The 16,258-nt window shown below is 36.3% G+C and overlaps 2 protein-coding genes across 2 annotated transcripts; one reads left to right on the forward strand and one right to left on the reverse strand.

Annotated features, from left to right (window-relative positions):
* Positions 1-157: 157 nt before the first annotated feature.
* PKNH_1438500 (WD repeat-containing protein, putative) lies at positions 158-2,479 on the reverse strand (the record flags this gene model as incomplete). Its single annotated transcript, XM_002262228.1, has 1 exon — positions 158-2,479. The coding sequence occupies one exon, from the start codon at positions 2,477-2,479 to the stop codon at positions 158-160; it is 2,322 nt and encodes a 773-aa protein (XP_002262264.1).
* A 4,732-nt stretch (positions 2,480-7,211) lies between these two features.
* On the forward strand, positions 7,212-15,482 carry PKNH_1438600 (formin 2, putative; the record flags this gene model as incomplete). The annotated part of the gene is made up of 1 exon (XM_002262229.1): positions 7,212-15,482. One exon carries the CDS (start codon positions 7,212-7,214, stop codon positions 15,480-15,482), a length of 8,271 nt encoding a protein of 2,756 aa, XP_002262265.1.
* Between the last annotated feature and the right edge of the window lie 776 nt (positions 15,483-16,258).

The raw sequence follows: 16,258 nt of genomic DNA on the forward strand, positions 1-16,258 counted from the left end.
TACTACTCAGTTGCCTTGGTTTTGAATGAAGAAGAGGGTGCACTGGTTTGGTATACATGTGTGGAGGAAGGTACACCATAATGAGCTATTAAACTTGTCACAAATTAGCAGCACACATGACACTTTGGGGAAATGCAAAAATTTGTAATTCCCCTTTTTAGTTAGAGTAAAAATGTATTTTCTTGTCAAAGGATCCCAAGATAAGCAAGGATTTCTTATTTTCTTCAATGTTATTCGAATTGGTTTCACTGGAAAATGGGCAAATATAACTTTTTAACAATTGAAAGCATCTGATTTTATAGCCATTATTAATAGCATCAATGATGTTTCCGCTTTTTATGTCAAAAATTAAAATGTGGGTACCATTCGCTTTATCGTCTGACGTGATATAAATGTTATTTCCGTTTATGTCTACCTCAATTGTTGGAAAAGAAAGGGAATTTAAAACACATCCATAAATTTTTCTAATAATCGATTTGCTAATAAAGGAGTAGACAAAAATGATAGACGTATCCGTGCATATCACCAAAATGTTTTTATTTTTATTATATTCTAAATTGAGGATATTATATTTGTCTGTTTCTTCAAATAGGTAAATTTTATCCACTACGTTGTAGGTCTTGCTGTTTATACAAAGTACATGATTGCTACTTAGCATGCTGGTGATTATCATTTCTTTGTTGTTATTTTCCTTGACCCACAGAACACTTGTTGGTACTTGAGGCAATCCTATAACTTTTTTTTTTTCATAAATTACGGACATATCATTTTCACTCGTAATTTTTTCGTAAATAATTAAATTTTTATCATTTGCTATGGAACAGAAAAGTGAATAATCCTGATTAAATACACACTTGATGGAGTACTTATTATGATACGTTAAATTTCTTATAATGCTAATATATCTTTCGTCCGTTCTCACATTCTTCTTTATATCATCAATGGAGTGATTTAATTCAACATTTTCTGTTAAAATGGATAGATTGCTCATATTTATCTTGCATATAAATATATCTCCATTCATTGTGGACACGATAAATATATTATCCTTGTAGTTTATATCGATAAACATTATGGGTGAGCTTAGGGATAGATGGTCCAACTCTTTGATTATGTGAATGCATTCCTCTGCATTATTTTCATTGTCGCTTTTCTCGTAGAGTATTAAAAGAAGTTTCACGTTGCCATCTGCGTACCCTACCAGCAGCAGGATTGGGAAAAAATGTTTGAAAAAAATTATATTCTCGAATCTCATATTTTGACATGTGTCCAGGTTATATATGTCCACATATTTTACAACTAAAATGTTGGACGTCGATCCGATGTAGTTGTCATCCCCGTTGTTGTTTTCGTTTTTGCCTTTTGCACCGCCGCTGTATTTTACTTTCAACTCTCTGCAGATTTCCCTTTCGTACGTGAAGAAGCTGTCCCAGTTCTGCACGTCCCTTGCGTTATGGCTGTCCGTTCCTGCGTTGTTAGGTACCGTTCTGCCGCCTTCCCCATTCATACTTTTGCTCTTTTTCCCACTCAAGTAGTAATTTTTTCCCTTCTCGCAGGACGAATATGCACCCTCAACGCTTTCAAACATGTAGGGGAAATTGCCAATGCTGCTTTTTTCTTGGTCCAACATCGCCTCGTATTTGGACGTATTTTCATCCACTTCATCGTTCGGTTTTCCTGTAGGGGTTAAGTCATGTTTGCTGCTTACCCCCGCTCGTAACTTCCCATCTATTGATGAGGGAAACTTCAAATGGTTTTTCGATAACGAAGATATGTCCTTCAAATTTTCGGCCAGCTTTTTTAGTATGCATCCATCTTTAGCTTTTCTGCTATGATTATCCATGTCGCCTTTGGTCTGGTTTTCTATTTTGTCAGAAATTCCTATATATTCACCAATATTTGTACAGTCATTTTGCACGTTATCCTGACTATATGCGTTGTGCTCTTTTTTCATCCCTACGAAATTATCACCTGAAGATTCTGTGAAAAAATTTTTATAGTCGGGAAAGGTCTCGCCGTTTTGGAAACAGTTCCCCTTTTCTGCACTGTCCATTTTTTTTTTCTCCTTTTCCTTGGCATCCTTACAACTGCTGTTACTACTTTTTAATGCGCATTCGAATATGTCTATAGCTTTACACAAAGCTGTATTCTTCATTTTCTCAATCGTGTGGATAAAAAAGTCGCGATCAATTTCAAAGTCGTCGCTCAAATTGTCACTGAGACTGTCACTTCTGTTATCACTTGGAACATTGCTTGAATTATCTGCTACTTTCTCATCTGGATTGTTCGTATACTCGTCCGCTTCATACTTGCTGCCATTCTCTAAAAAATACTTGTCATAATCCCTTACGTAATTTATTTTGCTCTCGTTCTTCAATGCCTCCACACTATTTTTCATTCCAGTCTTATCCAAAAAATCGTAAATAAATTGAATGTTCCGGAAGTTCTTTTCATTGTATTCCTTAAACTCTTTTTTCATTTTTGTATCTTCGTAATCCTTATGGGGGTACTTGCAGTACGTGAGCTGTTCCCCTATCAAATGTTTTGTCCTCTTTTTACTTGTGCCTTCTTCCCCTTGGTGTGGTTTTAGTGGCCAGGGGAATACAATCTCTTTTTAGCAGTCCATAAAAAGTGCCTATTTGCTGCCGCTGCGGAATTCGAGCCAAATTACCTTCGACCGCTTCTTCACATGCAGATGTGCTGCAGCAACCTCTTCTATCTTATTACAAGTATTTTGCAAAAATTATTAGCCTTCCCTTTTTATGCCATAAATTCAAAGGTAAGCTATTGACGATGACACCACAGTAGCTTTATTCTTGCGACAACTGTTCGAATATGTAGAAAATAAAAAAAAAGAAAGGCGGAAAGAAAAAATTTCAGACGAGCCTCATCCACGTCGAACACGGTCTGCATCCATCTCCGCACTTTTATATGGGCCTACTTCCGGTCGCTTAAATGTGTTTAGATATGTTTTTATAGACTTCAGTCCGTGTTCGTACCTTTTCCTTCAAGCTCTTCCTCCCTGCTTGCCTTGTTGTATGTCCTTACTTCCACTCTTGGCACCGGCCTGTGCTACTAATGGGAGAAGCGAATTATATTTCCGTTTGGTGGTAATGGTCAATGAAATTTTTATTGCATTCGTTATATGTTCGTGCTTCTCCTGTTCACGCCTTTGCTCTGTCAAATTGGCACTACAGAACACATGCTAATAGAGTTTGGTGGCAACACAAAACGGAAAATGTTATTTAAATAGCATTTCAGGGTATCCCAAATGGGGTAATAAAATTTTATCAGAAATCAGAAATCGTTTTGGGCTTGCTCTACCATATACAATGAGATACTCTTCGCTTACCCCACGAAGGATAGCTTTATTTTATTTATATATATTTTTTGAAAATTAACATAAAATATTCCACGAGGTTTACTTTTTATATCGATTCGTTTCAGGTTCTATTTTTTAAATTTATGACGCAGGACGGGTTGGCACAAATGTTTGCAAGCGGATCGGGGGCGCCACATACATTTGTACCAACATTGCATATACATATAAATTACATATCTATATATATATATTTTTTTTTTTTTTCTCCTTATGCGTTGAAAAACTGCCAGGAACACGTTGTATTTCTCCAAATCATTAAGATGTAAGGAATATGACGCAATCGGCTATAGGAAACACTCTAAAAAAAATTTTCCGCCAACGGTGAGAAAAACGGGGAGACCTTTTTGTAATACTTACAAACAACGGAAAGAAGTATGATAAATGCACATATGACAATATTCGTAAAGGAAAATCAACATATGATTTTTGTTATTGGGAGGAGCTGTTTCCACTTACTCGGAACTGCTTTCCTAAAATGGCTAGCTTAAAACTGAAAACGGTTTTAAATGCGAAGGGTAACCAAAAAGTGTTATTTGAAAGAAGCGTTCTATGGATTTGTATGCGCTCTTAAAGCATATACTACTTACACGAGGAGAGTGGTTTACGTACGAATTGCATTCAAATAACAAGAGGGGGGATGCCCATTTAAGAGAAGAGTCTAAATAGTTTATCAGTTTTTATAAACACATTTAGGGTGTACTTGGAAAATTGGGGTGATGGCCTCTTTTCCATTTTTTCGTGTTCCACTGAGTCATTTCGACCTCTTTGGAACATTCCATTCTTTGAAGTGCTTTGGAACAGAGTTAACACTTTTAAAAGGTAATACATTATATTCTGGCAAGAAAGAAAAGAAATTTGGCAAAAAGAAATAAGTAAAATTTCTTCACATGAAAGTTTCCACGGCTTAGGGAACCTGCACATTTGTGCCATGCTCTCCCTTTAAATTAATACTAATAGCCTATGAATGGAGTTTTCTCCTTTTCCCATTGTAGGGGGATAAAGAAAACAAGTGAAAATGTGAGCAATCTTCGTATTCACCTAAGCATACATAGAAGGAAATGTTATGCAAACAGTTCGTTCTTTTGTAGGCAACCTTCTATACGTACAACATCTTTTTGCAGGCAGCTCGACTGATAATATTAGAAATAAAAGGGGGGACACAAAACATCAGGCAGGTGTAACCCTCAGTGTAGTCTATGTGGAAAGGTTTTTTTTTTTTTTTTTTTTTTTTTTTTTGCTTGTTTTCCGTTTAGCATTTTACAAATTAAAAACAAATAAATTATTTTTCTCTTCCCTACACACCCGCTCGATACGATGGGCATCAATAAGCATGTTTTGCTTCATATTGAGGATGTGAAGTGGGATAGCGAAAGTTCTCACCATTGCCAACGTTGCATCGGTGTGCAATTTTATTCGTTAAAAAATATAAAATGAAAAAAGTATATCACATGAAATGAGCAGGAGGAGCAAATGAAGTAACAAGTTTTTTGCTAACGCTCTACGCGCAAAACTGAAATCAGTTTGCATAATTATGCACATTTATTTCTGGCCCAAATCACATTTCTCTATGAGAATAAAAAAAAAAAAAAAAAATGAAAAATGAAAAAATGGACGAGCCAAACCATGACTAGTGACCAAGAGGACGTAAAATTTTACTTCACATTGGCTTATACCTATTTATGATTTATAATTCCTTTTTTTTTTTTTTTTTTTTTTCTCTGAAAGTGCTACGCGCTATGCCTTTTTTATGGATGGGTATATGTGTATAATAGGCATTTACGTGTAAAAGGGAAAAAGCATTTTTTTTTTTTTTTTTTACACTGTTACTCAGTTTGGCTGCTTGTCATGTCGCTTTTAAATATTGGCGGGCTTGGTAGCATTAATTTTTGCCATAATTTAAAACATTTCACATACGAAAAAAAAAAAAAAAAAAAATGCAGAATGGTCAAAGTTTTGTGACTTAAATTCTACTTGGCATTTTGCTTCTTTTCGTTTTGTTTCGTTCAGTTTCGTTCGTTTTTATTTTATTTTTTTTTTTTTCGTTTATGCCAATTTTTGCATCCTCAGAACTTTTTTGGGAACAAATTTAAAGGACGCGCAAAAAGGGCGCAGAGAAATAAGCGTACATGGCCCTCCTGTGCGTCCGTCTTTTTTCCACCTCATTTGTTTAAAAAAATAAAAATAAAATAAATACGTGAAATCGTCAAAATGTTACATTTTTACTGGAATAAAGTATGTACCTTTTAACAACTCGAAGAGATAGCCACAATATTGAAGTTAATTCAAAATTTCAAGTAACCTCGAAATGGCACACATTTTGTACGTATAAATATGCACATTTACATACGTAGCGATACATACATGTTTTTCATACGTGTACGCATCGTCATTTATCCTTGCCTTTGTGCTTGACAACTTTGTAAAATTTCTGTTACCAAATGTACACAAGGTTGCCATTTTTTTTTTTTTTTTTTCTGTTCAGAGACATTTTGGCACGACCACAATGTTCAAAATTTGTTCGTTTTGTTTGCGCGGCTGTTTGTTTATGATCTTTTAATCTGTTTAATCTGATTAACATGTTTGTTTGTTGACTGTTTTGCTCCCTTGCTCGTTTGTTGCGTAGGGAATGTCACTTTATTTTTTTTTTTTCCGGTGGACGGGAAAACCTGCTGCAACAGCGTCGCAATTTTCTTCTGACAAATGAGCTTCACGATTTTTATACATTTGTCCTCCTATATTATTCTTGCCATTAATCACAAATTATGGGAAAGCAATGGAAAAAATACCTTCACAACAATATTTCCGTTTTTGTCGTTTGTGTTTTAATGCTTATTAAAATTTGCACCTCCGTTATGTGGTCTTTTTTTTCTTTTTCCCCCTATTCATTCGTCCGTTTCGGCAATGTGTTTTAGTGCTTATATGGATATGTCACAGCTTAATTCACTACGCTAAGGAATATTTACAATTTTGTTTACTATTTCTCTGTATCCATTATTTTAAAAGTTACTTCTTTTTTTTTTTTTTCCTTGCTTTCCCTTTCCTATTCTGTCACTCACCAACCATCCGCTGTTCACATCCTTGAACTACCCCACGGTGTACATGTCCTAAAGCAAAACACATTTTATCAAAATTGAAAATAAAAAAATACTTGCTTGAACAGTTACGCCGGTAAACTATTCAAATATATGGCAAATTTTTTGGACTAAAAAAAAAAAAAAAAAAATTTTTTTTTTTTTTTTTCTCCAAAATAATACATACATTTATGTATTCATGTGTACGAAGTCACGAATGTATCAACTCCTTCCAGTTCGAACAAACAATCTTGCTGTATCATATGGTAAGCGACTATCCTATCCAATCGAAGTAGTCAGAGGATCATAAAACCCTTTTTTTTTTTTTTTTTTTTTTTCGTTGAAAGCCATTCAAACTGAAATATTAAAATACAAATCGATAACGGTGTAATATCACAAAAGCAAATAAGGAGAAGCGCTTTATATTACCCAACTGTCGCACAGAAAAGGGGACATTAAAGCAAATAAAGGAAGAAATATATACACGAAAGAAACTGTGCAAAAGGAAGCGCTTGACAAAAGGGCAAGAGAAAACAATGTTGACTACCATTATTTAAAGCCAATAATGCATAGCACAAACGAGGTGAGGAAAGTTGCAAAACGAAGCAGAGTAGCAGTTGTGTAGTGTAACGACCAAATTGCGGACCAATCAAGGTTCAATGCGTCCAGTAAACCCCCCCTGCAAGAACTCTTATGATGACAATTTTCCATGCCAAAGAAAAAGAAAAAGAAAGAAAATCACGTGAAAAGCATTTAGCATGAGAAATCACCTCGAAGGAAACGTAAAAGGAACAACAGAAAAGAAAGATCATAAGCGCAGAGCAAATGAAAAAGAGAAGGAGGAAGAGGAGACAGGATATGGAATGAACACAGTTTATCATCAACCTTTTGGCAAAATGGATACCCGACGAATTAAATCCTTTAGCAGAAAAAAAAAAGTTGAAAAGGAAACACTTTGGAACATTGAAAATTCCGAAGAGAACGATGAGAACGTGATATGCTTCAGGAACTTCGTCCAGAAGGACCTATCAGATGATAACGTGAACGAGAGTGGCGACATCGTGTTCGACCATTTTGGAAATGGAAAAAGAGAGGAGAACAGATGGGAGATGAGAAGTTACAGTGGAAGCTGGGACGGAAGCGAAAACAAAAGTGACAGTAGACACCAAAAGATGGTCAGTCTCAACAACACGGGTAGGATTCGTAATCCTCCTCGAAACAAGGAGCACAATCCAATAAGGGGGCTGAATTTAACGAATTATATGCTTGTGCCCGATGAGATCAGACACAAGTACACAAAAACATACTTGTTCCAAATATCCAAAAGATTGCTAGTGATGAAAAAACCGTGGAGATTACCAAAGAATGTAGAGCTACAAATCAACAATGTATACCATTTGTCCAATTACATAAAGGTGTTAGAGAGAATTTCCAGTGAATACCTGAATGAGCCTCCTATTAATTATTACTACAAAGGATTAGAGCTGTATAACAAGAATGTTTTTGCAAATATAGATTATTTGTTAAAGAAGGTAGACATAAAAAAAAATCCCAAGAATTTTGAATACAAAAATTTAATTAAAATAAATGAATGTTACTACGATTTAAGTACCTTTGGAAAATCCCCCAGTGCTATGCTTTATCAATCGTATGTCATATGGGATATTCATGGGAGTAGCTTAACCTTAGAACAGGAATATGAAAATTTTTTTGACTCACAAATTATGGATTATAACTTTGGAGAAAAGGAATACCCAAATTTGAAATACATTTTAAGTATCTGTAGCTCAGTTTTATTTTGGCTGAACTTTAATAAGAAGGACAACTTTGCCATTATTAATTACCATAAAATTAGCTCCTTCATTTTGTTAATTTTCTCTTGTGTCATGCTAGTCGTAGATAACACACTAACCTTTTCTCAAATTCAAGAGATCCTTTACAAGTCGTCAAAAATAAGTAACAGTGATAAGGAGGATGAGGAGGATAACATCAACGCGAATATTTCTTCAAACTATTTTGGAAACAAATATGAGACCTATTCTAACGAAGAAAAATCGGACGACACGTGTAACATGTTAGAGAGAGCAAAGGTTCAAATGGGGGGTCATCCTCCCATCTTGCCTAATAATAGAACGACAAATCTGCAAAGAGACAAATATGAGAGGAGATTTGGAAGCACATATGATAATGAGGAAGACACCTCCCTTCGCAACAATAGTTATAATGATAAGTTCCTCGAGAAAGATACTTGTAGGAACAAAAGAGAAACCTCTGATTTTGTGCATATCTACAATTTTAGGAACGGTGACAAGGAAGATTACCGCACATATGACAACCATTTCAACGGAGGCAATATGACGCTCGCCACGGACGAATATAAATCGCGTAACGCCATCAGTGATTTTAACAAAATGCAATACCATACATTAAATTTGGGGGAGAAAAGTGTAGAATACGATAATGACGTTGCAAATTCACAGGATAGGAAGAAGACCAAATGTTCAAACTCCTGGGGATTTGATCTAACAAACAGAGAAAATTACAAAAGTAATAATAAAGTGAAGGACCACCATTTTTGGATACCATTTGACTACTGGAAATCTTCTCACAAAAGATATTTTTTTTACGTTTATGAATTAATGAAAAATAAAAATAAGAAAGTCGAAAATGTTCCTTTTAAGTTGAAGAGCATTATTTTTAGCGACTACGTAATGTGCTCCGTTTCAGTAGAGGTGTATGAAATTATTTACAAAGATAATCATGAATTTCACCTGGAGGTTCTGTCCGATTGCTGCTGCGACAGCGATGGGGGGGAGGGATCCACAGGTGAAGGAACAAGCGAGGATGAAAGTGTAAGCGGCAAATCAGGTAGTGAGCGAAGTGATAAGGAAGTTCGTAGGAGAAGTGAAAACCAACGTGATGACCAATGGAGGAACCCTAACGAATGTTCCGAGGTTGATGAGTCGAATGAGGACTACACGGAAAGTGAAGAATCAAAAGGAGGAGGTCTTCATCAGGATGAAACATTTTACAAAGACCCCTCCCTCAAGGGAAAGTTAAAACGAGGAACTCCAAATGAGCGCGATTCGAATGATATCTTGAAAGGAAGGGGTACTAGTGATTACTCCAACGAGGTGATCTACTCGGCAGGTAGCGTGAAAAACAGGAATGGTAATATCTGCGAAGTATGTAAACCCGTGGGTAGAAAATCAAGCAAGAATAAAATTCCATACGGAGAAAGTGAAGGACCTAGAAGATTAAGCATACAGAAGGATGATCTCGGCGCGAACAATATTTTTATAAATAGGACCTATGAACCAACTACATGCGTGACAAATAAATTGAGGAAGAAATCTTCTGATTACAAATTAAGGAAGGGCTCAAATGGGTGCAGTGACAGCTGCGAGAGAGCATCATTTGATACGGACAATCGATCTGATCGATCCAACTCGGCCAATTCGTCTAGTGCGCCAATTAATGAACGAAGTGTGGAGGTCAAACAAAGTGAGGGAGAAGGAGAAGTGGAGCAACGTCCATTCGACCTTCGCAGCGGAAAGGGCCCAGTCACGCACAGAATAAGACAACATGGGGGGAAGTACTATTCTGCCAGATCACTTAGTTCAGTTTCGCCCGAACCAACATCGGTAGATGACATGTACAGATACAAAAATGAGGGCATTCCAGACAGTGACAATATTCAAAGGGGAATGTCCAAAGGGAAGATAATTACCAACGGGAGGATAATTACCAACGGGAAGATAATTGCCAACGGGGAAGTGAAGACCAACGCGAAGATGAAGACGAAGTCGTGCACATCTCTTTCGCAAAAGAAGAATACGAGCTCGATCAAATCGAATGAATCGCTCTCCCCCTTGATGAAGAAACCCATTTACGATGCGTCGAAAATGGAAGAAGCGGAGCATAAAAAAGGCAGCAAATGGAAGGAAAAAAAAATTTACGATTTTTTAAGGAGAAATAGAAAAAAAAAACAGAAAAAAGGAGAAGATCAAAATAAAGGAGCATCTTGTGCCAAATCAGGATATGAATACTTTTTAAAATGTAACAACCTAAGTTACAACGTAGTGTCATCGTACGAGAAAAACAAAAAAAAATATGTGACAATCGATTTCACACATGATTCTGAAGGGAATCCCAAGGAACACATAATATGTGGAGATATTCTCATATTAATTGGACACAAAAATATAGAAAAATTTCATAAAGGATTTTCAAGTTCTTATTCTTTCCATACTGGTTTTTTAAAAAAGGCCTCATCCGAAATTTTGCACATAAGGAAAGAAGACATGGACATTAACAGCAATTATCAAAGCTACATTCCGGATGGCATGAAGCTGTCTATCATTTTGGAGTCTGCTAGCAAAAGAGACTGCATGAAAGCGTACAAAAGGAATTTAAAGAGTCACAACAAAATGGAAGATTTACGATCGTTGAAAAATTTCGAAAAAAATAAATCCTTCGAGTCGAATGATTCGGAGCTTGCTGTGTATGGTCTTCGAGGAAGACGTACTGCCATTTCAGCCTCCGATGTGGTAAATCACAATGGGGGAGAGGCAGGCGTGAGGGGAAAGGGAAGAAGGAGTGAACCACAAGGAGGAAGAGAAGAAGATTCAGATGAAGAAGAGGAGGAGGGAAAAGCCAAATGGTGGAAGGGAAGGAGCGGTCATAATGTGATGAAATGCAGAAGGGAGGAAGAAAAGGATAATGACGAGGAAGAAGCGGAGGAGAACGATGAAACCGATGAGAAGGAAGAGTGCATAGAACAGGGGAGCGAAGAGCACAGTGATAAGATGGACAAGACGAATGAGCCCACTTATCACAGGAGAAAAACAAAACGGAAATTACAGCAACGTAGAGAAAACGAGCGTTACCCGTCACCAGAGCAGAGGGAATTCAGGAACAAGTTAAACAATAACAATATCAAACAAATGGATTTACATTCGAGGATAAATTATACTGGTTACTCAATTTTCACCGAAAAGGAACCCAAAATAAAATACAACGCTACGAACATAACGCAACTCTTAACATCTCTCTTCGGTTTTAAAAATAGAGAAGACAAATATTCCTTAACAAACAAACAAAACGTATGTTCTTTATTGTCATCCAAAAGATCGTTTTCAAATTTAATTTCCTTAAAGGATTATATACAGAGACAATATGAAGTAATTACCAACCCCACAGAGAGTATGTACAATTTTGTGAAGAATCATGTTTTGAAGGTGAACATTCCTTTGGTACAGTATTTAAAAAAAATAACTCATTTGTCCAATTTGAAAATTTATTTTTCCCTAAAGTTATGCAACAATGATTTAAGTAAATCTTTGACATTTATCGTCTCCATATGGGGAATTCATATTTTAAAAAAAAAAAGTTCCATTAGGTACTCCTCAACATTGAACGAGCTCCCAGAATTTAGAGAAGAATTTAAAAAAATCGTCCCGCATGAGGTAGGCATAAAAATACCAACAGAATTAGCAAGGCATGTAGATTATGGAGACAGTACAAATGTCAGTTGTACTAATGAGGAAGTATATGAAAAATTGGAGGACGGTGGAAATTTGCTTATGGGACATGAACAGGTAGAGGCGTATGAGGAAGTAAAAGAAGTGATACTTTCGGGAGAAACTTGTAGAAGGGTGAGTTCGCTACATCGCTTGGAGGTGGCGTCAGAATGGACTAAGGAACCTGAGAAACTCGTGCACCTTAAGGAACTGCATCCCTACAGGGAGAGCGAGATGGTGAAGACGTCGAGTGAGGAAAAAAGGGAAGAACCAAGTGAAGTGAAAATTGGTACACAAAATGAAGTTACACGAGGCGAACGAAATGATGCCCCCTGTAAGGCCAAATCCAAGGACCCCACGACGAACAATGTGAAAATCGAGGACAGCTCTGAAGTGATTACAAACATAAACGGAATAAAAATTGCTAAGCTGGAAATCAACAAGACATACTACCAAATGAGGGAAGAAATAAATCTGGCAGAATCGAAAGAACAAGCAGATATCAGAAAAAACGAAAAGGAAGAGGTCCAGACAGATAAAGAAAAAATTATAGAGGACAATGAAAGTTTTCTGAAAAGCATGGTGGAAAAAGATGGGCCATCAAAAGTGATAGAAAAGACTAATAAAAAAAGTGATGTATTAAAAAAAATAGAAGAAAGTAGTTTTTTTTACGCAAAATTGCCCAGTGGAGAATTGGTAAAATTAAAAGTAAAGGACACGAACGAGGTAGGTACATACGAAAGCATGCCTCTTCTCTTGGTTGAACCTGTCGATGATTCAGTACATCTTACACGTGCAGTGAGTGGCTTAAATGTGAAGGAGGAATCTCATAAAAATGAAAATGCTGCTGTGGACAAGGCAGCTAGTAAAGATTGCCTAATAAACGATTTGGAGAAGATGTATGACCAAGTGATTATGAAGAAGAGCAGCCTTGAGTCCACGCTGAGTGTCGAAAGTGATAGATCCACTGTGTCTAGGTATTCCACGTCTGTTGCAGGGCCTCCCCTGGTTTCAACTTCGAAAGTGGAGGTGCCGGCGGGGGAAAAACTGGAGGTCAAAGTGGGTGAAAATGCGGAAGTAAAATTGGGTCAGAAAATGGAGATCAAAATGGCAGAAAAAATGGATCAAAAAATTGATCAAAAAATTGATCAAAAAATTGATCAAAAAATTGATCAAAAAATTGATCAAAAAATTGATCAAAAAATTGATCAAAAAATTGAAGCCAAAATAGACCAAGGCGTGGTAGTGAAACCCCCCCAGCTAGGAGTGAAGGGAACGCCAAAGCAATTGTCCAAGCAATTGCCCGAGCAACCGGCGGGAGAGGTTCAAACGAAAGCAAAGGCCGTGGAGGCTATTCTCAAGAAAGCGAAGGAAAAAAGACCTCCACCCCCGCTGCCATCCGCGCTACAAAAAAGACCCTCGCCCAAAGCGACGACGGAGGGGAAGGAACCAGGAGGGGATACAAAAAAGGAAAGTAGCGCAAAGCCAGGGATGCCCAAAAAAATGGGGAAGAAAATGGCAGGCCCTCCTCCTCCCCTCCCCGCATTTCTGTTAAGTAAAGGAAAAATGGGAGAAAAAGCTAAAATGGGAATGAAAAAATGCCCAATGAATTTTGCACCGAAGAAATTCGCAAAAATCGAAGAAAAAAGACCCCTAGGAATTAAACTACACTGGCAATTATTACCAACGCACAAAATAGAAGGAACTGTCTTTAACGAAATAAAGAGTCAAGAATCAAAGTATAATCTGATCGACACAAAAGCTGTTCACAAATTATTTGCTCGTGTAAAAGGAGAAAAAAAAATTGTAAAAAAGGTCACGGAAGAGAAGAAAAAAAGCAATGAAGAAAAATTAATAACCGTTTTGGATAGAACAAGAGCGCAAAACATTGGAATTTTGTTACGATTTCCAATGAGTACCCAAGAAATTGTAGAAAAGATAAACGTATTCGACCTTGAAAATATGAATACAGAATTTTTGCAAAAGATATTGCACATTTTACCAACGAAAGAAGAAAGCGATGGCATTTTACAAAAACTGAAAAATGAAAATGTGAAAGAGGAAAATTTTAGAGATGTTGAAAGAAAATTAATTCCATTTGTTCATATGGACAAATGTCAATGTAAGATTGAAATTTGCTTATTTTCCTTAAAATATGAAAAAATGATAAATGAAATAAGCAGAGATTTGGATATCTATGAAAAAGCTGTAAATGAAGTGCGATCAAGCATACGGTTGAGATCTTTGCTCAATGCTGTTCTCAAATGGGGCAATTATGTCAACTATGGTGTTAATGAAAATGAAGATTTAGTCGCACTAGGTTTTACTCTCTCATCAGTTTTGAAGCTAACCGAATTTAAATCTTCCATAGATAGTACCATCACCTCATTGCACTATATCACTGTTAGTCTTTGTACATATTTACGAAATTTAAATATGAACCTTTTAGAAAATGATCTAAATTCTGTTTCAGCTGCATCCAAAATGTCGTCCGAAACGGTAGATATTCTTCTATCTTCACTTGATAAAGAAATAAATTATATCAGAGAACAGTTGAAATGTACCTATGAAGAAGTTTTTAAAGAAAAAATGAAAACTATTCTACAAGATAGCGAAATGAAGTATGCGAATGCACAAAAGAGATACGAAGAAACGAAAAAATCTGTGCAACAGTTGGGTACGTACCTGGGTGAAGATATGTCAAAAGGTGCCAACCTCGAAAGCATATTTATTATATTATCCTCTATCGTGGATAATTTTACCAAATGCTACAAAGATATCTTGGCCAATCCCAAAAAGTTTTCCATAATGCTAAATGATGAAAATTTACTAGATGAATATTACACCTTTTTTGGGAAAAAAAAAAATAAAAATCTACCGATCTCTAAAAAATATACACCAACAAGCAAAGAAACAGTAGCCAAAGAACAAGGTGCAACAAAAGAGAGTGACAAAGAAATTGGAAAGATGCGAATTAACAGACTCAAAAGCTGCATTGGTATAGTCAGAAAAAATGATAACGCCAAGAGCTCCATGTTTCAGCTGAGGAATAAATTAATGCAGGACATACAGAATAGGGCTTTCATCAAAAGGACCAACTCGGATGGGGGCAAATTGCAATGTGAACCAACGATCCCTCTGTGTAACGATAATAATACGCTGATCCCGAATATCGGATTAGGGGGAAATGACGGGGTGATAAAGAACGCAGAAGGTTTAAATGAAAATGAGAATGGCGTCGATGCAAAGGGGGGGAATGTGCCGCATGGGTGCGCCTTGGGGGGAGATTTAAAAAAGAGGGAAAGCCCCATTGAAAATGCAAACAGGGAGATGTCGTTAAAAGAGGGAGTAAATTGTGATGAAAAGCCGAATGGAGATATTATCCCTGAGGTTAACCTGACAGGGGGTCAAAAAATCGAAAGCAAACCCAACGTCAATAACAAAATTGAGGACAAAATAAACGATGAGATAGGTGGATTGGGGGGGAAAGACCCAATGGTAGAATGAAAAAGGGAAGCAATATTGAATAACTAGGCCAGGTGAAATTATTTCGAATTTGCTCTCAGGATATTATTATGAATTTTTTTTTTTTTTTAAACAAAAGGCTGTAGGACAAACGTGAGACACTGTTTAATTCTTCCTATTGCACATCTTAACCGTTTTTTTCCTTTTTTTTTTTTTTTTTTTTTTTTTTTAAACAAATCAAGAAGGCGTACTTAAAGATTTCACGATTTACAAACGTGTATATATATATATTAAAATGTTGACATAGGAGTGTTGAAGGAAGCGGACATTTTTTTCTGTAAAGTGTAATAAAATTTTCCATTTGTTTCTATGGCAGTATATTTATACAGTGTAAGATGAATGTATATTTTATGGAGGCACAATTGATGTGTTTCAAGAAATTAGCATCTTACACTGGGCTGGAAATATTTGTCTGTTTTCCCTTTTTTTTAAAACAATTAAGGGGATCATATAAAAAATGGCGTGCGATGAATTGTATGTTTGTCTTATTAATTTGGGAAGGGGAGGTATTTCTTTTTACGCATAAATTGACCTACGACACAGAGATGTAAGAAGGTGCACATTGACGAGTACAACCGCGTTTCTGTTGAGGAACATGGTTGTCAAAGTTCATGTCTTCCTACTGTTTATGTCTTTGTTGCATGGGTCCGAATAAAGAGGGGGGAAGCAGAAGCATAATTGAAACTGTGTGTTTTAAAAGAATTAGGATGCACGGTAAATTAATTTTTTCATTTTAAAATTAACTCTATTAATCTTTT

The sequence above is a fragment of the Plasmodium knowlesi genome, assembly GCF_000006355.2.
Source record: "Plasmodium knowlesi strain H genome assembly, chromosome: 14".
NCBI lineage: Eukaryota > Apicomplexa > Aconoidasida > Haemosporida > Plasmodiidae > Plasmodium > Plasmodium knowlesi.